Genomic DNA, 23,883 nt, shown 5'->3' on the forward strand with positions numbered 1-23,883 from the left:
GGCACTCCCGCATTTATATCATATTGTTTAGATGTACGACCGTCGAGGACAACCTGGATTTTTCTCTTATCTAAGAAGGATTTAATTATGTTAAGTATTCTACTAGTGATACCGTAAGATCTAATCTTCCTGAGGAGACCCTCATGCCATACCCTGTCAAAAGCCTTAGATATATCTAGAGCTACCGCTCTGCCCTCTCCCGCTTTGTCCAGTGAATGGTATATGCGTTCAGAGATTACAGTTAGGATGTCTGCCGTGGAACGGGCTTGTCTAAATCCATATTGATGGTCGGTCAGAAGTTTAGCATCTGTAAGGTGCTGGACTAGAGAATGGTTAATTAAGGTCTCAAATATTTTGGCAAAAAGTGGGAGGAGGCTAATAGGGCGATAATTTAATGGGTCAGTTCTTTCGCCAGAATTCTTGAATACTGGTACTACAGAAGCAGTTTTCCAACAGCTCGGAAAGCAAGATTCATTTAGGCATTTGTTGTAGAGTTTGGAGAGAACTGGAGCTACTTCGGCTGAGCACTTTTTTAATATATATATGTATATATATATATGTATATATATATATGTATATATATATACATACATATATATATGTATATATATATACATACATATATATATGTATATATATACATACATATATATATATGCATATATATACATACATATATATATATGTATATATATATACATACATATATATATATATGTATATATATACATATATATATATGTATATATATACATACATATATACATATATATATGTATATATATACATACATATATATGTATATATATATATACATACATATATATATATATGTATATATATATACATACATATATATATATATGTATATATATATACATACATATATATATATATGTATATATATATACATACATATATATATATATGTATATATATACATACATATATATATATGTATGTATATATATATACATACATATATATATATATGTATATATATATACATACATATATATATATGTATATATACATATATATATATATATGTATATATATACATACATATATATATATGTATATATATATACATATATATATATATGTATATATATATACATACATATATATATATGTATATATATATACATACATATATATATACATACACATATATATATATATATACATATATATATATATATATATATATATATATATATATATATATATATATATATATATATATATATATATAAACAGGGTGTCCACAAAGTCTGGCTACAGTATGTAGCCAGACTTTGTGGAAGCATCCTGTAGATTATGTAGCCAGACTTTGTGGGCACCCTGTACACACACACACACACACACGTCGTGTGTGTGTGTGTGTGTGTGTGTGTGTGTGTGTGTGTGTGTGTGTGTGTGTGTGTGTGTGTGTGTGTATACAGGGTGCCCACAAAGTCTGGCTACATAATCTACAGGATGCTTCCACAAAGTCTGGTTACATACATTATTTATTATAAAAAGAAACGTAACGTTAAATTCCTTTAAAAAATGAAGTAAAAAAAACGGGAAGAACTGCGACATGTGCATGCGAGTATTATAATTTTCTAAACAGTTCACTTCTCGTTAGTAAAAAAAATACTCGAACTGAGATAGAAACCAAAACCTTAAAACAGTGAGTCAAGTGCGATAGCTATTAGGCTATCTTGACACATTCTTTAAAAGGTGTTATCAAACCTACTTATTCTTAACATAAATAATCTGGCATGTGAACGATTCGCACAAGCGCATTATTGAAACAATGGACAAACGGATGAAAATCCGATGATCCCACGTACCAATTTTTCAATTTTTACGCCTTAACAGCTCTTTTTTTCCAGATGAAAACCGATTAAGAAGTTGTCCGTATGTCTGAATACCCTATGTCCAAATTTCAAGTGTGTAAATCAAAAATTCGTCAAGTATATTGATTGAGAAGTGTCCTCACACACACATTCTCACATTTATAGATATATAGATATATTTCTAAAATTCAAAATGGCGTAATAGAAACATATTATAAGATATTTACAGCTTCTCTTCTAATTTCTGGAGTTTAATGATGTCAAAACGCACTTTATTTCCTTTTGACGGATTGATTGTTGCTACTTCTTCTGAGGGTTTTTTTTTTTTTTACACAGGCATCACCACATTATCAAAGCCAAGAGGCCACTCAAGGATAAGGGTTAAAGATTGTACAGTAGAAATTGGATAATATAGTAATCATTAGTAATGAAAATTCAGTAAATATGATGACTTATATGGAACGGCTCATCAAGAACTTATTTACGTTAGACTTGAACACAACCATATTGTAGTCAGCCAGAAAGCAGGAAAACGGAAGACAATTCCACAGGCATGCAGTTCTAAGAAAGAAGCTTTGTTCATGGAATCTAGGTTTAGGTTTAGGCACAGATAAAGAGTGGGGGGAATTATTGATAGTGTTTGAACTCTATCAAGGCAGGATAAGTCTTTCTAGCAGCTCCTTCCCAAATGTGGCAACAGTATTCCATCCTTGGACGTATCTGGCTCTTATATAGATAGAGAATTGCATCAGCAGTGAGATATCTACCGGATCGATAGAAAGATCCCACCATTTTTCCAGCGGCCTTGGCAACAGATTTGATGTACGTGTTCCATTTAAGATCAGGAGTAATCGTCAAGCCCAGAAGCTTGTCAAAACTTAAGGCCTCCTGAAGACGAGAGCCATTCATTTCGATTGATGCCAGATGAAGATCAGAATGTTGATGATGTAAAGAGAGAAGCTTGGTTTTAGATGCATTAAAAGTAACCAGCCACTCCTTTCCCTATTGTACTACATGCTCAAGATCAGAGGAGAGAGATTCGGAGAGAACTTGGTCGTTTACTGTCTTAGATGTGCTACCATAAATGGTAGTGTCGTCAGCATAAATGTCTACAAATGATGTAAGGATGTGATTTGGAAGATCATTAATGTAGATCAGGAAAAGAGTTGGGCCCAGGATGGACCCCTGCGGGACACCAGCATTAATACTGTGAGCTTCTGATTTTTGCCCCTCAACTATTACTCTTATGAACCTATCAGAAAGAAATGATTTAATAATTAAGAACACATTTCCAGCTATACCATAGCTAGAGATCTTGTGAAGTAAACCTTTATGCCATACCCTATCAAAGGCCTTAGATATGTCTAGAGCAATTGCCCTAGAAAGGTTGCCTCCGTCGAGAGATTTGCTAATCCTATAAGATATAACTGTAAGCACATCTGCTGTAGATCTAGCAGAACGGAAACCATATTGAGTGTCACTAAGAAGGTTATTTTTGTTGAGATGGTTGATTACTTCTGTATTTAACACAGACTCCAGCAACTTACTCATGACGCACAGGAGACTTATTGGCCTGTACTGAGAGAGGGATGAGCGATCACCTGAATTCTTAAATACAGGGCATACTGATGAAATTTTCCAGGGAGATGGGAAACTATTCTCCTTAAGACAACATTTAAACAGTTTTGTAAGTATGGGCGCTAGTTCAGGTTGAAGTTTTTGAGTACTATAATTGGAATACCGTCAGGGCCAGTTGCTTTACTGGAATCAAGGTTTTTGATTAGCTTGGCAACATCACATACAGATATACATATATCACATAGCGTGTTTTCTGATACAGGAGGAAATATTGGGGGTTAGCGGCCTTGGTCGCAAAGGGTAGAATTAGCTGCAAAGTTCTTGGCAAAGAGTTTGGCTTTGTCTGATGCTGACGAGATTACCTCAGATCCATTGATGATAGTTGGGATAGAGCACATGCTTCTGTTCAGGATTCTGTTTGCTATTTGCGAAAACTGGTGGGAACCAAGCCGCTGCTCAGCTACTTTGCACTTAACGGATTGAGCATACAACTCTCTTGCATTCTTTATTACTTTCTTACAATGGTTGCTGGCAGTCCTGAAAGCGGCTTTAGTTTCCATACATCTATTACGTTGGAAGCAGTGGAAAAAGTGATTTCTGTGAGCAATGGCAGCAGCACATTCTGGAGAGAACCATGGCTGGCTGTTAGGTTTTTGCTGGAACTTTTTCGAGGGTATGAAACGGTCTATACCTACAATTAACCATTCCGTCAGGTCTGATACTATAGAGGACACATCCTTTTTAAACATGGAACGCAGAGGTAAATCGGATATAAATGTACGAAAGCTATCCCAGTCAGCCTTAGTTAAAGGCATAATAGATTCACTGATTGATAAAATAATTAAGTGATTGATTTTGCATTACGAAGCAGAAACAGATACTGTCAAGAATTGTAAAAGTCAACTGAATTAAAGGAATAAATTATAAGATGGGCAACATCATGAACTTTGGAATATAATTTTTTTGTCATTTATTCTCTATATTGCTCTGTAATTACGTTGAGCTTCTTAAATAAGGATTGGTATATATTATAAAGAAATAAAATATATTTCCACAGAAAAAAAAAAATATATATATATGCATTAGTAGTGTCATAACTATTGTTACTGGTAGTAGTAGTTGTAGTATTAGTATTATTAGTAATTTTAACAGAAGTATTATTATTATTATTATTATTATTATTATTTTTATTATTATTTTTATTATTATTATGTTGTTGTTTTTGTTATTGCATGTTTTCACATAAAATTATATAAGGAGATATAATATTTTGTGTGTCAATTTTCAGAGATCAAGTCATGTAGTAAGTTATATATATGGCAATTGAGCTACGCAGAATTTACCGCTGTTCATCCTCGTAATGACACAAAATTTTTTAAACAAATATATATACGCATACAAAAGTGATATGCATACATAAGGTGATAGTAAACACAAACCTTTTCTATATATACGAGGGGCGTGCAATAAGTAATGCCCCTGACCCACTTCCCATAGGACTAGAGCAACAAAACTTCTTTCTCTACATAGGAACCACCCAGAGTTATGCATTTCTCCCATCGTTTGATGCAGCTCTGGAGACCATTTTTGTAGAACTACCAAAGGTTGGTCCTTCAACCATGACGTGACTTCAGAAATCAAGGCTGCATCATCTGGGAAACGCTTTCCTTTCAAAAACAACTTCATGGCTGGGAAAAGGTGAAAGTCAGAGGGTGCAAGGCCAGGAGAGTAGAGAGGATGGGAGGAGGGTTTCATAACCACACACCCGTGTTTCTGATCTGGCGACATGCGGGTTGTGGACCAGAGCGTTGTCCTGCAGGAGAAGGGTACCTTTGCTGATCATGCCCCACCTCTTGATTTTGATAGCTTCCCTTAATTTCCTCAAAAGTGAAGCATAATAGGCTCCTGTAATTGTGGTACTCTTTGCCAGGAAATCTGTCATCACTACTCCATCCTGGTCCCAGAAGACTGTGAGCATGACCTTGCCAGCGGAGGGCTACACCCTTGCCTTCTTTGGAGGTGGTGAGTCCAAGTGCTTCCACTGCATTGATTGAGCTTTGATCTCTGGATCATAGTGATGGACCCAGGTTTCATCCTGTGTAATCAGTCTTTTGAAAAACTTTGACTCATCTTCTTGGCACATCTCCAAATTCATCCTCGAGCACTCGACGCGTTCTCACTTCTGGAATGGTGGGAGCAACCTGGGAATGCATCTGGCAGACACCTTATGCATATGCAAATGGTTATGAATGATAGTTTCCACACACCCTGTACTAATCTTGACATCTTGGGCTATTTGGTGAATAGTAATGCGCCAATCTTCCAAAATGGCAGCCTCAACTGGCAGAAGGGGGCGACCAGGTTTGGGAGCTGTTTTCACAGACTTTTGGCCATGTTTGAATTTACTATGCCAGCGTTTTACAAGGTCATATGATGGGGCATTATCACCATAAGTTACTTTCATTTCATCAAAAGTCTCCTGTGGTGTGCGTCCTTTCAAATACAAAACCCGGATCACTGTTCGACATTCAACAGGCTCCATTTCACACCTGGCTCAGTTCAAACACCTGTAAAACAGAAACCACAATTAGTTCAGAGCTGTAATTTGCCACATAACCTGTAGAGATAGAAATCATTGCACATGCAAAATTTCAGCTAGACCAGACAACTGGAAGTGGGTCGGAGGCATTACCTATTGCACGCCCCTCGTATATTAATAAAAAAAATGTTTGTGTTTACTATAACCTTTTTACAAATATTACACAAGTATAAATCATGTAGAATATCTGCATGAATATGATTGCACATAATAATTAACTGAAGATGATCATCCCATAAGAAAACCGAAAAATCTCATGGGGAGGTAATTAAAATTAATGTTTAAAAGAATATGCTAATTAGCTAGATCTTTTGCAGATGAATGCAATTCTATGACCCATATATAACAAAGTTCTATTTTCTTTTTAAATAAATAGAAAAAAAAGGTTGCCTTTTTTCTTTCTTGGACTTCGGGCCAAAATCAAAGTGTGAATGTGGTATTATGGTGGAAGAGGATACTAGCTAAGAAAACCTTTTTGTTTAGTTCCAGAGTGACAAGGATGACCAACGACCCCTATTCTTTTCACATTTTAAGTTGGCCTTGTGCCTAAGTTTTTTGTTCGTGTTAAATTTTTATTGTATTTTTAACCTGAATAAAAGATTTAATACCTCAAAGCATAGTATCTGTTCTGATGCTGCAGTACACGTTTTTGGTTTCGGTTAATGAAAGAGAAATCCTTCATGACTGATACATTTTTTATTTTTGTTACTAACCAAAGTGACCCTTTTTAGGGAGTTGCCCCCCCCTCCCCATTAAATGCCGACTTTGTGTCTAACTCTGCCCTCGTGGGGAGGCAAGTAAACAAAAACAATAAAAATAAAAAATAAATAGAAAAAAGGGTTTTAATATGAATATCAATACACAAAAAAAAAAATTTATAGGAGTATATATATATATATATATATATATATATATATATATATATAATTTTCAGAATGTGAGAGATTGTATATAATAAATTCCACAGTCAAACAACGTCGCAGCCCACAAGAGCCATGACAGTGAACGAACCGGAGTTCAAGACTCGAGTTTCGCCCTCATTTGAGTTCGGATGTGTCTAACTGATGAGCCCAAATGAGAGCGAAACTCAAGTCTTGGACTTCCGGTTCGTTCACTGTCATGGCTCTTGTGGGTTGCGACGTTGTTTGGCTGTGAATTTATTATATGTGTGTGTGTGTGTGTGTGTGTGTGTGTGTGTGTGTGTGTGTGTGTGTGTGTGTGTGTGTGTGTGTGTGTAAAGAGAGAGGATGGTCTTAACTTTTATTCATTGGTATCAGTCAGCAAATAATTTTACAAACTCATTGTGAATATTGTCTGCAGTCTCACCTTTTTTCACATTGCTCATGTCGATTTTGATGTAATCGTCGCGATCAGGACGGTTTTGTTCATGGTAGAAACCCACGGCGTGCAAGATTTCGTGCATCACGATACCCCTAATACGACATCCGTAACTGAGGGAAATGTTCTGATTCTTACCAATGTAACCGATGCTGCTGTGGCACCTGAAAACATATAAAAACTTTGTAAGAAAGAGGATTCTGGAGTTTATATGAGAAATATATATTTTTTAAAGGGATATATTTCCTTTAGAATATCGTTCAAATTATTGAATTAATTTGGATTTTTTTTTTTTAGATGAGTAATTTGTATAATTTATTTTATTTAATTACTAGCATTTCAGCCCGGCGTTGCCCGGGTGTTTGGAGGTGTATGTTGAGCAAAAAAAAAAAAAGCGGTCAATATTTTTAAATTTAACCCCTATAATGACCCCTGAACATTTATTGTTTTGGGCTCAAATCAAGTTATTAAGTTAGATCCATGTCCAAGGAAACTATATCTAAAATTTCAAGTGTTTAAACCCAAAATTGTCGGAGGAGTTTGGTAGAGTTCTCAAAGGTCAAATCGTTGAAGCCCTTAACAGCAAAATTTCTGAGCGAAAACGGATTACAAAGATTTTTCCAAATCTCAATACCCTGTATATCAAATTTAAATTCTGTAGACTGAAAATTGACAGAGTTATTGCGTAGGAAAATGTACACACACACCCACACACTCACAGACACACACACACACACACACACGTACACTTTTATATATATAATTGATTTGTGGACAATTATGCTCGGAGATTCAACGGAAGATTCGACATTCCTATCCTATCACGGTTAACCACCTGACGAAGGCCAGAGAAATAATTGGCCGAAACATTATGAAACACCGAGAAGATGAGGATAATAGACCACAAATCTATATATCTAAAAAAGTGAGTGTGTGTGTGTGTGTGTGTGTGTGTGTGTGTGTGTGTCTGTGTGTGTGTGTGTGTGTACATTTCCCTATGCAATAACTCTGTCAATTTTCAGTCTACAGACTCAAATTTGATATACAGGGTACTGAGATTTGGGAAAATCTTTGTAATCCGGTTTCGACCAGAAATTTTGCTGTTAAGGGGTCAACATACAACGATTTGACCTTTGAAAACTCTACCAAACTCCTCCGACAATTTTGGGTATAAACAATTGAAATTTTAGATATAGGTTCCTTGGACACGGATCTAACTTAATAACTTGATATGAGCTTAAAACGATAAATGTTAAGGGATCATAATAGGGGTCAAAGTTAAAAAAAATTGACCTTTGTGGTTTCTACCAAATTACTCAGACAATTTCTGGTATAGACATTTGAAATTTTACATAAAGCTTTTTAATCGGTTTGGGTCGAAAATTTGAGCTACCAATATATAAATGTATGTATGTATGTTTGCATGTCTGCCTAAAACTTTAGACAGCGGCGACGAGTTTTACCAAGATCAATATCGTTTTGAAGCGCGACCCTTCAGACGACAAATACCGAAAAATTAGCTAAAAACATTAATTTCTTCACCCTGAACTGGGCACTTTTCAACAGGGAGGGGTCGCTTTTTTCGCCGATATTTTCGAAAGTCATCCCCTCTTTTCGATTGTCTAGCCTTAATTCAAACCTACGTCACTTCCGGTTTGGCGGTGGTTGTAAGAGCAAAGATGTTTTTCCCCCGTTCTTTTCCTCCTTCGCGGTACGAGTTCGAGCCTGCCTTCCTACTACCACTTTTTTTTTTTTTTTTTTTTGCTTAACACACACCTCCAAACACCCGGGCAACGCCGGGCTGAAATATTAGTATCTATAAAAGTGAAATTTGATATACAGGGTATTGAGATTTGGGAAAATCTTTGTAATCGGTTTCAGCCAGAAATTTGGCTGCTAAGGGGTCAAAGTTGATTTGACCTTTGAGAACTCTACCAAACTCCTCCGACAATTTTGGGTCTAAACATCTAAAATTTTAGATATACGTTCCTTGGACATGTATCTAACTTAATTTTTTTTTTTTTTTTTTATTCAATTTTTACCCCAAACAAGGCACAGTGCCACTTTGAAGCAGGGGGCTACTATCAGGGACTTAATTAGCGGGGTCATTATGAAAGGGGATGAGTAGAAAGATGTTTGTTAACATTACACTTGAACTTCTGCATATCGTTGCAGTTGGGAAAGCAGAATCCCGGAAGGGAGTTCCAAAGACCCGCAGTTCTGGGGAAGAAACTATTGGAGTAAAAGGCTTTCTTGCACCTAGGGATCTCCACTGTAAAGGGATGAGACTTAGTAGCTTGTCGGGTTTGCCGGGGATAGTTACGTCGGGGAGGTACAAGTGTTTGCAGTTCGTCAGAGCATTCACCATTGAAGTATTTGTAGAACAGGCAGGGGGATGCAACATCTCGTCGATGGGACAGAGGCTGAAGCCTAGATGACAGTTCAGGACCTATCAGGTTGGCGACTCTTTTTTGAACCCTGTCCAGGAGCAAGAGACAAGAAGCAGATGCACCAGCCCAGATGTGACAACAGTACTCCATACATGGGCGAATGGTTGCCTTATAGAGGTATAGGATACTGTCAGGCGTAAGTAGTTTTCTAGCATGGTAGAGGGAGCCAACCTTCCTTGCAGCAGCCTTGGCAATGCTCTCAATGTATCTTTTGAGCCCAAAACAATAAATGTTAAGAGGTCATAATAGAGGTCAAATTTTAAAAAATTTACTGCTTTTTTTTCTTTTTTTTTTTTTTGCTCAACATACACCTCCAAACACCTGGGCAACGCCGGGCTGAAATGCTAGTAATTAAACAAAATAAATTATCGTCCAAATTGTTTCAAATAATAAGCTCCGACTTCAGAGAATATATACTGGTTGGTTGCAGTCTAATGACCAAAGAAAAGAGTCGGTCCACAAGCGGCAGGCACTAACTCTAAATCTCAACCATCCATCCAAAAATAATTAATAGAGAAAAAGATTGTTTTATATAAAATGTTGAGTCATAAATTTTCAAACTATCAGTGAGCATCAATGATATGGTTAATCTTGGTAAAATCCTAAGTTATTAGAATTTTAACTTATAATTTTTATTGACCTTGTACCGTTCCAACAACTTCTAGAAGGCCCCATGCAAGTCCTTTAGTGTGAGTGTGTCAATGACCCTCATCACAGCCTCTTTCATCTCCTCAATTCTCATAACGAAAGCTTCTAAGGTTTTCGTTGAGCTTAGGAAATTACCAAAAGTCACAGGGAGCAACATCTGGATTCTAGGGAGGGTGAGGAACTGTCTTGATGCCCATCTTGGTCTGACAACATATTTCTTTCAGATCTTCTCTGAGCACCCTTGAGACAAACTTCGCAAAAATCTTCCCCATCTCCAGTTCCCTGCAAATGATTGTGTACAGTTCCCACACCGACATCAAACTGTACACTTATTGTCTCTATAGACATACAACGTTCTTATCTATGAAATTCTTTATTTTGCCAATCAACTCTAGTGTTCTGACTTCCCTATTCCTCCCACACCTCTCATCATCCCTCACAGACTCTCTGCCTTCCTTGAATTTCTTATGCCACTCAAAAACTGATGCTCGATTCATGCAAGATGGTCCAAAAGCAGACTGAAGCATTGCATAAATTTCTGTGGCATTTTCCAAGTTTAAAACAGAATTTTATTCATATAATTTTTTTATAATGTCCTCACTTTAGTAAGTGTTATTCTAATTACTGCTGTAGTTGTTCATTTGAACCTGAAATAATAAAAATTGGTCAGTCATCTCATAAGATGTATAGCAATTGTAACAACGCCCATATGAGCACATGGGAAAAATATCAGCAAGAATTGTAAGATAGCTGGCTTGTGAGGATATTAGCAGCAGTAGCCGAAAAAAAGCACATATGCAAATTAAGAAATGTGCATGAGTTGGCGTGATAAAAAAGAAAAAAAGGACACCATGTGGTTGGGAGAAGAAAAAATGCGGTTGAAAAAGATGGATGTATAAAGTCGAAGACAAGAAATTGATATCTACGGTTGGCTTGTAGTGGAGCAGGTGAGATGGTAAAAATGTCGAGAGAGAGAAACAGAGTCTAAAATGTTTTTTAACGTTTAAAACTATATAATAATAATAATAATAATAATAATAATAATAATAATAATAATAATAATAATAGTAATAATAATAATAATAATAATAATAATAAAAAATTGAGATTAAAATACAAAAGGGGTCTTCCCAGGTGATTCCCTTTTACCACTACTGTTCATTATAGTCATGATGCCCCTGAATAATATACAAAGAAAATGCCAAGCCAGATACAGGTTCACAAATATAGATAAAAGAATAAACCACCTAATGTACGTGGATGATCTGAAACTGTTTGAAAAAACAAAGACAGAACTAGAGTGACTAATAAACACAACAAGAATCTTTAGCCAGGATATCCAAATGGAATTTGGTATGGAAAAGTGTGCACTGTTGACTATGAGAAAGGGAAAACTGGAAGCAGCAGAAGGTATGGTACTAATTAATGAAACAAAGTAGAAGCATTAGATGAACATGATAGCTACAAATACTTGGGAGTTCTGGAAGCAGACACCATCAAAACAGCAGAAATGAAAGAGAAAATTTGAAAGGAATACCTCAGAAGAACAAGAAAACTCCTCAAAACTAAACAATATAGTAGAAACCTAATTAAAGAATAAATATATGAGCAGTGTGACTAGTAAGATACTCTGGAATAAGTTCGACCAAATAAGAACTGAGGAATCTCGACCAGAAGGCCAGGAAACTCATGAAATTGCACAATGCATTAAATCCAAAGGATGATACTGACCGACTTTATGTGAAACGGAAAGATGGGGGAAGAGGGCTGGTTTGTGTAGAAAACTGTGTAAATGACACAAAAAAAGAATTAGAAAAAATACATAATGCAGAATACCAAAAGAATAATAACCACAGCAAGAGATACAGAAGAAACAAACAAGATAGAAAAAAGACGATGAATTAGACGAGGAAAGAAAAATGGCAAGAGAAACAGCTATACTGGCGATTCATAAGAGTGAGAAAAGATGAGACTAACAAAAACACTTGAAAATGGCTACAAAAAGGAAACCTAAATAGGGAAACTAAATCCCTAATGACAGCTGCACAAGATAACGTGATTAGAACCAACCACATCAAAGTAAGAATCGACAAGACACAAGAAAACAGCAAACGCAGACTCTGTGGACAAAGAGACGAAACAATAAACCATATAATAAGTGAATTCAGCAAACTAGCCCAAAAACAATACAAAAATAGACACGATCAAGTGGGGAAGGTAGTACACTAGCAATTATGTAGACGATTGCATCTTGAACACCCAGACAAATGGTACAAACACAGAAGTACTGGAAAATGAAAGTCACAAGATCCCATGGAACATGGATATACAAATGGATAAATCCATCCAAGCTTCCAAGAAAACCGGATATCATAATAGCTGACAATAGTTGAAAGAAAGGAAAAGTCCGGTCAGATTGTGTATTTTGTGGTTCCAACAAATCAAGAAGACAGAAAAGTGGAGCAAATACACGGAACTGGCCAGAGAGCTCAAAGGGATCTGGAAAATGGAGAAAGTCAAGATAACACAACTAATAGTAAGAGCACTAGGAACAATACCGAAAAAAAAAATTTTTAAACAGGGTTGTTTCGATCTATCCTCCCCCCAACACACACACCTCCAAACACCCGGGCAATGCCGGGTACCCCCGTTAGTATATATATATATATATATATATATATATATACATATATAATTTTTACTCAAACCTTTTGTGAAATGTGTGTTTTATCACGATATACGAAAAGATAACTCACCCTTGTTCATCAGTGAATGTGAGACGAGTTGGTTCATCTGTTGCATTAATAAATTGAATACATTTCTTCCCATCCACCTCTGTACTCTCTTCAATGGTTTTCATTGCCCTAAAAATGAGTCCCCTTTCATAAGCATCTGAAATATAAATTTGTTTTATTTATATTAATTAACATTCCTAGTCGGCATTAATCCGTTATTTGTAAAGAATTTTTCCCAAATTGTATTAAGTGATCAGTGTCGCCCAATATATACGTTACTTCTTTGAGGTCTCTTACTCCGTTCTTCTCAAAAAGCAATGAAAAATATTGTTACAATAAATTATTTTAAAGTAGACAGGACTTATTTCCATTGTATAAGTTTCCCTTCTAATATTTGTCATTATGATAATAATAATAATAATAATAATAATAATAATAATAATAATAATAATAATAATAATAATTATTATTATTATTATTATTATTATTATTATTATTGTAGTTTCAACCTTTGGATGTTTTTAGTTGGATTTTTTTTCTTGAACATACGATCAATTCCAAGCTATATTAACACTATCGCCGTTCCTAACAGGCAAGTCTTTGGCAAAATTGGAAAAGAAATTATCTTGTCAATCTGATTAAACCATTTATGGTGGCTTTTTCTTATGTTGCCAAGCTTTTCAAGCACAATAGGAATCATCTTGGCTTTCTTACAGTTCGAAGTATTGGCATTGTATTATTATTATTGTTGTTTCATAGCAGTCTCAATTTTCTGATATTTTTATTTATTTATTATTATTATTATTATTATTATTATTATTATTATTATTATTATTATTATTATTATTATTATAAGAATAACAATAAAGATGATAATAATGAGAATAATAAAAATGATAATCTCCTGTATAATAAAATGACTGCAGAAATTCCTCACTGGACAAAAGTATCACAGGTTTGCAACAACAGATGCCACATACAAATTCAATGCAGTTAGACAAATAGCCACTATCTTATGTAGCTTTCAAACACCATTTTATACACATTCATCCGTGAGATTAATATGCTACAATGCATCCTACGAGCAACACCATCAAAATCGCAACATCTTAAGAGCATACGTCCCTATTTTTCTCTCTAAATATTCAGTCCTACCACTACTCCAAATTGTCACTGGAATGAATTCTACACTTTCCACAGCTTCTATGCTTTCACCGCCCGTAACTGGCTATTAAAAACATAGACCTAATATGATCTTCACAGTTTCCGATTCATAAATAATAATGGCTCCCTCACCAAACTTTGTCCATTCTGATTGGCTGAGCCCTGATAATTCTCATATTCTGGAATCCAATTCTATGCTTCATAAACGAGTGGTTACTAAAATTACAATATGGCGCCACTAAGAGACTAAGAGACACATTAATTCGCATAGCGTCAAGTTCGTTTTACGTTTAGATCATTAGTGTCTTTATGTGTTTGTTGAACTTCACAATCTGCTGGGCATTTCCTATGAACATTAAAAAGTCTCAAAATATTGTGTATCCACAAGTATTGAGAACATAAACAAAAGAAACATGCATCACTAATGGTTCTTACTATAGTCCGTGCCTGTGTGTGTGTGTGTGTGTGTGTGTGTGTGTGTGTGTGTGTGTGTGTGTGTGTGTGTGTGTGTGTGTGTATGTGTCCAAAAAAAACTTTTCTTGGTAAAACAATTGCAAAAGAATCAATATATATAAACATTACATAATGCAATTTCTTTCTTCGGTGAAGAATGGCTGCATCTCAAAATTACTACTTCCTTTCTCGCACCATTACAGCAATGATCATAATATTATTGTTATTATTATTATTATTATTATTATTATTATTATTATTATTATTATTATTATAGTAGAAAACAAGACAACATTAAAGAGGGGTCACTCTCATATTATTGTCCAGATTGTCAGGTTGGCTTTTTTAAGCTAATCTTTGTGGATTTGGCTTTTTTAAGCAATTTGGCCTTCAAAATTATATTTGGCTTTTTTTTTTTCAGAGCATAACGTACGAACTAAGGAAATAACAAGCAGAATATGGTATAGATGGTGGGAGTTGAAGTTGAGATATTGTCCAGTGAAAATATCTCCACCTATTACGACTTGGCAGTGAACCAATGAAGGATAAATCACCGAGTTTTGGAGAGAGTGCTAATTGATGTTTCTGAGCGGGTAAAATTTACCCACACTTTCTCTAAGTATGTTAACAATTGACAAAGGAGCTGATATTGCAGAGTTACAACTGGACCTTAACATTTAGTCGGCGTCATTACTAGGAGATTGTCACTTACAACTAATTTTTACTGAATATCTTTATCTGTTGTACAACATGTCTGATTGATATTTAATGATTCAAAATTTGCTGATTACGTCACAATCCTAAAAAATAAAATAAAAAAATAATAAGATAATGCCGTTCATCAAATTCCGTCTGTGTTTGTTTACAATATTACGTCAGATGATATTTGGGTTTGATGATCTTAAAAATAGTATTTCTTCTCTCATAGATAAAAAAGAAGAATTTTTACAGGTGAACATTTTACGTTACACGCACACAAAGTGACATTTATATAATAGTAGAGATAGAGATACAGATTCAGAGTCCAGCATACTTTTCCTTTTTTATTTTTATTTTTATTTTATTTTTAATTAAATAACTTACCAAATTCATCTGCAATCACAAATGGAATTCTTCCTGATGGCCAACGTCGATTTAAGCGTCCAACAGCATTTCTACTCTAATAAAGTAAAATATATATATAAAGAATGAAGGTTCATAGGTACAAATTTTTTAAATATAACTTGCAAAGTAAAGCTGTTCTGTTTCTTGAATGATTCCAAGAAAGCCACCTCCAAATAACCTCTTCACCTCTTCGAACCTCTGTCTACAACCCTTCTTCTATAATTGCTAGTATGCAATTTGTAATTAAATATGTTGGTATTATAAATATTCGGTAAGGTAAAACTTCTCCACTCTGCAAGTTTTCCTCTACCAAATAAATATGTCCAGAAAGAGAAAAATCCAGGTTGTCCTCGACGGTCGTACATCTAAACAATATGATATAAATGCAGGAGTGCCCCAGGGTTCTATCCTTGGACCTCTATTGTTCCTGATATTCATAAATGACCTCCCTGACAAAATTGCCTCTGAGATGGGTATATATGCTGATGACACTACACTCTATGGCAGGCACGACAGGAAACCAAATGAACACATTTCTAAAGAAATGGCAGAAACACTAGAGGAAGACCTCCAATCTGTAGTGGAATGGGGACAAAAATGGTTCGTCACGTTCAATGCCGCCAAGACTAAACTAGTGTCATTCAATAATTGCAAGAAACCCTCTCTACCACCTATAGCAATGGCCAGCGACTCTTTATCTGAGAGTACATCTTTCAAACTCCTTGGCCTAACGTTCATAGGAAACATGAGTTGAAACAATTACATTGAAGGCATTGCCAGGGCCACTGCAAGAAAGGTGGGCTCTCTCTACCGTGCTAGAGAACTACTAACACCCGAAAGTATCCTGTACCTCTATAAGGCCACCATTCGCCAATGTATGGAGTATTGCTGTCACATTTGGGCTGGTGCATCTGCTACTAGTCTCTCACTCCTTGACAAGGTTCAAAAGAGAGTCGCAAACCTGATAGGCCCTGAACTGGCATCTTAGCTTCAGCCTCTGTCCCATCGACGAAATGTTGCATCCCTCTGCCTTTTCTATAAGTATTTTAGTGGTGAATGCTCTGACGAACCGCAATCACTTGTGCCCCCACGACGTGAGCACCCTCGACAAACCCGACATGCTGCTAAATCCCACCCCCACACTGTAGAGATCCCTAGATGTAAAAGATCTTTCTACTCCAATAGTTTCTTCCCCAGAACCGCTAGACTTTGGAATTCCATTCCAGGTCCCTGCTTCCCCAACCGTACTGACGTGCAGAAGTTCAAGAGTAACGTGAACCAACATCTTGCTGCCGAAATCCCTACATAGTACCCAAGTAGTTGTTGCCCCTGATAGTAGCCCCCTACACCAAAGTGGCAATTTGCCTTGTTTGGGGTGAAAATGTAATAAAAAAAAAAAAGAAAAAAACAAAATCAACGTTCAATAAAATGTATCCATATGAAATCGAAGGAAAAAGTAAAATTAAATGAAGAAAAAGTATTTGTTCAAATTACTGATTCCCCACGACTAAATCCAACTGAAATTTTCCACCGTCCGTTCTCTTTCTCACCACTGTCGAAACAAAAACTGCCGTTGTGCTTCCAACTCGTCCTTTTCATAACAGTTTCTGTCCTTTTATGCAAATCAATGCCACATGTATATAACCGAGCGTTCTTCAAATGAAGATGTTTTCTTTCTTTTTCCCTAACTTATTCTGCCATCCGACAAGAAAGAGAGAGGCACACCTGTTTATGTAAGTTACTTTATTCCTTTCACCACGTAATAATTTTTTAATTACATTTTAGACCACACAATTAATACAACACTCGACAACATTTAGACGATTTTACTATATATGTTAATGTTGTGGCTTATTTATAACTAGTAAATATATAACTACTTCATTTACTCACATAAAATTAATATACAAAATTATAAATTTATGTGTAAACTTGAAGTATTTACTTAAAAAGTGCTCAATACGTAGGTAGAGCTAGTTAGTAAGATAAAATATATATGGCGATTAAGCTACACTGAATATTCCGCGTTTAATCCACTCTAGGACTCTTCATGCATAAGCCTGAAGAGTCCTAGAGTGGATGAAATGCGGAATATTCAGTGTAGCTTAATCGCCATATATATTTTATAACTTACTAGTATATATATATATATATATGTATATATATATATATATATATATATATATATATATATATATATATATATATATATATATATATATATAGCCAGTAGAGTTTAGTTTCCTAGAAGTACATCCAATGGAACAACATGTGCCTACCAAAATAGTGCTTAATGAGTGAACAGAGCAGGTATATTAATTTTATTTATACAAACATTAATGGCTACATATGTGCATATATGTTTCTGTAATCACCCACGTTGGGGGATTACGTCTTCAGGCCAAGAATTACTGTCGTAATATATATATATATATATATATATATATATATATATATATATATATATATATATATATATATATATATTAAAAAATAAAAAATACAACATTCTTCTTCTACAAACGGTAAAGATAATTCCTTGAACTCTTTCGAACAGTATTGCAAAAAAACGAACGCAGCCCAAAATACAAATTTCCAGTTTTTTAACGTCTTTCGTTTTTATTTTGTGAACAAAAGTGGAGGACCGCGTGAAATATAAAATATAAATATTAAATATAAAAAAAAACAGAAAGATTTTATATAGGAATATTCCCGATAAGTATCAAAAATCGATAATCAAAAAGAGTGTGATTAAAAAAGGAACATTCCGATTTTGACCACAGTTAACACTCTTATACAGTCTAACACCACGAATGCATTTGAAAAGTTTTATAACCGCACAAGTGGAAAGGTCCGGCATATAAAATCCACACTAGATTCTTAGTTAAGACAGGGGAGCGTTTGAAATTAATGTTTCTGTTTAGAGTACAACTGACTATAATATTTGACTTCTGCATTTTAAACTTTAATTTAAGTCATTATATAAAAATAATTTTATGAAATCAACCGCAAGTTCACTATCGTGCAATATACACTATAATATATTGTGGACTAAGTCATTGCAGGGAGACGTGTGAAACTTCTTCCCGGTACATTGTGGTGGATCCCCGACTAATGCAGGTAATCAATCGATTTGATTGAAAAATTCGATGACAATGAAAGTAGTGAAAGTGCAGAGCATTCATTGATCCGCATCTAATATCGTCGGGTTTTCCTGCTAATATATATATATAAAATACTAAATGTCTGTCTACATATTTTCAAACTCCATCTCTCCGAAACTAAAATTCGCAGAGCGGCGCTAGAAGCCTCAAATGATAGGATTTTTTATGGACCGTTTTTTATGGGTCTTTAGCCGATTAAATTAGTTTTTAAAGGGTCAAAAATGGGTCAAAATTGAAAAAAATCGTTATACATTTTCTACGTTCATTCGTTTTTTTTTATTTTTTATTTTTAATCAGTTCATATGCGTGACACGTTGGTACAGTGGTAACGTCACGTCACCAGCGTTAAATGCTATAGTTTTGCTTACGGTTTCGATTCTGGTTGATAGCGCCCAATTACTTTTTTTTTTTTACTTTTGAAATCACAACTCTATGTTAATACACACGAAATCTGGACAAATTAAAATATATTTAAACATATTTTACGACCGAGCAAAGCCGGGCGCCCCCCCCCACTAGTCATATATATATATATATATGATTATAAATTATATATATATGTGTGTGTGATTATAAATTGTATATACATGATTATACATTACACGTATATATATATATATATATATATATATATATATATATATATATATATATATATATATATATGCACAATCATATATCATTCAAACACGGTAGTGTTTGAATATATATGATTGTGTGTATATATATATATATATGTGTGTGTGATTATAAATTGTATATATATGATTATACATTACACGTATTATATATATATATATATATATATATATATATATATATATATATATATACACACACACACAATCATATATCATTCAAACACGGTAGTGTTTGAATATATGGTTAATTGTTAGTTTTACTCATTTAGAACTGCTTTAAAGCTTTACCGCTCACTCATTTTGCGACCAAATCTCAAACAAGTTTTACAGTTCAAAGGTCACCTTCTCAGCCATATTTTGAAATAAAAATTTTCGGTGCAAGTCTATAAATGGGCCACAAGTAATATTTGTTACTATAAGAATCAGAAAAAATTCTTTATAATGTACGTAATTGTCATTGCATGAAAATGTCATATTCCAAAAATTACGTAAATCGATCAAGTAGTTTTTTTTTTTATTTAAGAAAATCAAATAGTATCGGACGTATTATCGAAGTTTCGCCATTCTGCCATCTTGTTTGAGAGATAACGCCATTAACGACACCTAGCGGATATATAGGTCAACAAGGGCAGAACATGCAGACCATCGAATATTTTATCAATCAAAAAGGGTTTTCGACATTTACGAAAAAAAAAACCCTAAAAATAGTCGATGGTCTGCCCATCCACATTCTCTTTATTAAAGACACATTCTCTTTATTAAAAGAAGTCAATTTATTTTTTATTATCCCTAAAAATCGTAAAATTTGTTTGTTTTTTTTCAAAATAAAAAAAAAATTAAAAAAAGTACTTCGCTTATTAAAGTTTGTTTTCAGGCGAACAAAAAAAAACTAGTGTTTTCCACATTCTCTTTATTAAAAGAAGTCAATTTATTTATTTATTTATTTATTATCCCTAAAAATCGTAAAATTTGTTTTTCCTTAAAAAAAAAAATTTGATTTTCTTCAAAAAAAAAACAAAAAAAAACTACTTGATTGATAAAATATTCGATGGTCTGCATGTTCTGTCCTTGTTGACCTATATATCCGCTAGGTGTCGTTAGTGGCGTTATCTCTCAAACAAGATGGCGGAATGGCGAAACTTCGATAATACGTCCGATAATATTTGATTTTCTTAAATAAAAAAAAAACTACATGATCGATTTACGTAATTTTTGGAATATGACATTTTCATGCAGTGACAAGTACGTACATTATAAATAATTTTTTCTGATTCTTATAGTAACAAATATTACTTGTGGCCCATTTATAGACTTGCACCAAATTTTCAATTTTCGTTCATTAAAACAAAAGTTATAATCAAATTACTGGTATCCAAAAGTTTTCAGAAAAAGTAAGAAACCTGAGAGACAGTTTCTTTTGATTGGCTGTTGGTTACTATAACAACTTTTCCGTCGTCGACACTTTCATAAATCATATTGGGAATGTCACTCGCATGCTATTTTATTTGGTTTATATAGAGAGAGGTAACAAACATGATGCTTTTGCCGTGCTAGAGCTGATAATCTTTCGCTTATGTCGACCGTTAATTCTATTTCTCTCTTTTTTTAATGTGCTAGGGCTGATAATATTTCTCTTACAACGTCGCCCGTTAGTTTTGTTTCTGTTTTTCACCCTCTTTCTGTTTATTTACTTAATTAGGTCTTTTATTTTATTTTTTATTTAGTCAATTTAAGAAGTTGGTGATAATTTTTCATGGATTGTTGACAATGCGTATCATATTGCACACAAAAAAGAAAATATTATTTCACAGCAAAGCCTGGAAAAATTATGGATTACATAGAAAAATGCGTGCATGAAAAGTAATATGGTTAAGATTAAACTTAGAAAAGTAAAAGGACTAGTTGTAAAAACTGGAAAAGAAAAAGACAAGATATTCTTGCAAAAAATATAATAAATTTATAACATAAAATATTGCAGTATTAAGATTTTTTTAATTCAATTTAATATTATATATAAATTACATAAATAAACATACGTTAAGAATTACATTGCTTAATATCCAGAAAACTACATATTTGCGAAAACTTTAAATGTGATATTCGTTTTCAACATACCCAAGAACCTTTACAAGTCGTCATTTTAAAGGAAAATGTTAAGATGGAAACCAAGTAAAAATTTACTGAAAAATTCAATTAGGAAGTTGGGCAGAAGAGCACCTTATATGTAAATGGTCGCACCTGCCAACAGTATGTCAGATTGTCCTGATTAGAGAGAGACCAAAGGCATTCGAGGATGATGCCTGATAAGTAATTCAAACGAAACATATTTGTAACTGTTTGTAAGGAGAGAAAAAAAAAGAAAACAATTTCATTTTTTAATGTCTAATTGTTCCTATTTACTTGCCTCCCCACGAGGGCAGAGTTAGACACAAGTTCGGTTTTTAATGTGGGGAAAATCCAACTCCCCAAAAGGGGTCAATCTGGATAGAAACAAAAATAAAAATTGTCTCATTCATGAAGAATTCCTCCTCCACTGACCGAGGACAGAAAAAGTGAAGTGTAGGATCAGAACAGATACTTTGTTCTTAGCACAAAAGGCAACAGAATAAATGTCTAATTGTTAATCTTGGTCTTTTTGGCTAGGATCAAAGTGAAGCATCTGTTCTTGTACTACACTTCATCTTTTCTGTCAGTCAGTGAAGGGGAGAATCTTCTAGACTGAAACAGTTTTAATGTTTGCCCCAATTTCTTGCTTAACATTGTATTGAGCATCACCTATCTATCTAGCTATCCCTCTATCTATCTATCTATCTATCTATTTTATCTACGTATCTATCTCTATCTATCTATCTATCTATCTATCTATCTATTTTATCTTTCAATCAATGAATATCTATTTATATATCTATTAATCCATTTATCTATCTATCTATTTTATCTATCTATGTATATCTATCTATCTATCTATCTATCTATCTGATGATTGCAACGTCTTATCAGACGAGTGCCACTCCCTCAGACATTTAAAATCCATGAGCCCAAATGCCTGAGGGAGTATCTATACAAATATGATGTTACAGAGTCTTAGCTTTGTATGACAGCTAAGTCTCTCTCTCGGTTCAAAATGTTGAGATCCAGCAACAAGCAAGAGCAAGATAGCCAGCAACAAATTAAACTGCAGACCAGCTTAATGCGGGTAATGGTCTTCCGCTTTATGGTTTTTTAAATAAGAGATTTGCTTCTTCTAGAAAGGTTGCCTTCACCACGGCTTACGGGAGCCCTCTCCACCCCAATACACATATACACACACAAATATATCTACCTACCTACCAGTCTATCTATTCTTCTAACTCATTCTACTTCGCATTCTCTATCAATTTATGTTTGTTATCAGTTTTTCTCTCTCCTTATCTATCTATCTATCTATCTATCTATCTATCTATATATATATATATATATATATATATATATATATTTGCTGTCCATCCATCCATCCATCTATCTATCTATCTATCTATCTATCCCATTCTTTCTCTATTTATCTTTCTATCTATCGTCTTCTCTCGTTCTTTCTCTTTTTATCTAATACTCTCACCGCAACTCACAAATATAATTAGTTTGCAGAAAGGCTTGTGAATTTTATAAATGTTTTTTTTTTTTTTTTTTTATGGAGTAAGTGTTTTTGTTTGTTTTTGGAGATGGTAGTATATATAGAAATACAAGCACCGAATGAAATACCAACCCATTACCAACTTATACAAGCACTTTCACTGGATGTGGTTTGAGAAACTGATTGCACTTGTAACTCCTTCACTGTAAATACCCTCAATTCTCTAAACTAGCAGCAAATTTGCACCCCTTCAAATACCCACCAGGACCAACTTTTGCAAGTACTTCCACAGAATTTACCCTGCTGATTTTATAAACATACTGCACTTGTCCCTATTCATTGTAAATACCTTTGACTTACCAGATTGGCAGCAAAATCCCACCCCTTCAAATACCAACTGCGAACAAGCTTATACAAGTACTTCCACGGAATGTGCTCCAATCAACATACTGCACTTGTAACCTGTCATGGTAAATACCCTAGATCCACTCAGCCAGCAAGCAGCATTAATCCTAGGTGGGTTGAACCATTTTCATCTGAAGGAGGAAGTGT

At 34.3% G+C, this 23,883-nt stretch overlaps 1 protein-coding gene across 2 annotated transcripts in view; it reads right to left on the reverse strand.

Annotated features, from left to right (window-relative positions):
• LOC145268642 (hatching enzyme 1.2-like) overlaps positions 1–23,883 on the reverse strand; it is a 75,045-nt gene that overhangs the window by 14,631 nt on the left and 36,531 nt on the right. For both annotated transcript variants that reach the window (XM_080124121.1, XM_080124120.1), the window contains exons 5-7: positions 15,896–15,971; positions 13,217–13,352; positions 7,351–7,526 (exon numbers count right to left, since the gene is read on the reverse strand). In XM_080124121.1, the coding sequence (XP_079980247.1) occupies positions 7,351–7,526; positions 13,217–13,352; positions 15,896–15,971 (388 nt within the window). The remainder of the gene's footprint in view (positions 1–7,350; positions 7,527–13,216; positions 13,353–15,895; positions 15,972–23,883) is intronic.

Source organism: Euprymna scolopes, chromosome 44 (genome assembly GCF_053919585.1).
Source record: "Euprymna scolopes isolate OS-2025 chromosome 44, ASM5391958v1, whole genome shotgun sequence".
Taxonomy (NCBI): Eukaryota; Metazoa; Mollusca; class Cephalopoda; order Sepiida; family Sepiolidae; genus Euprymna; species Euprymna scolopes.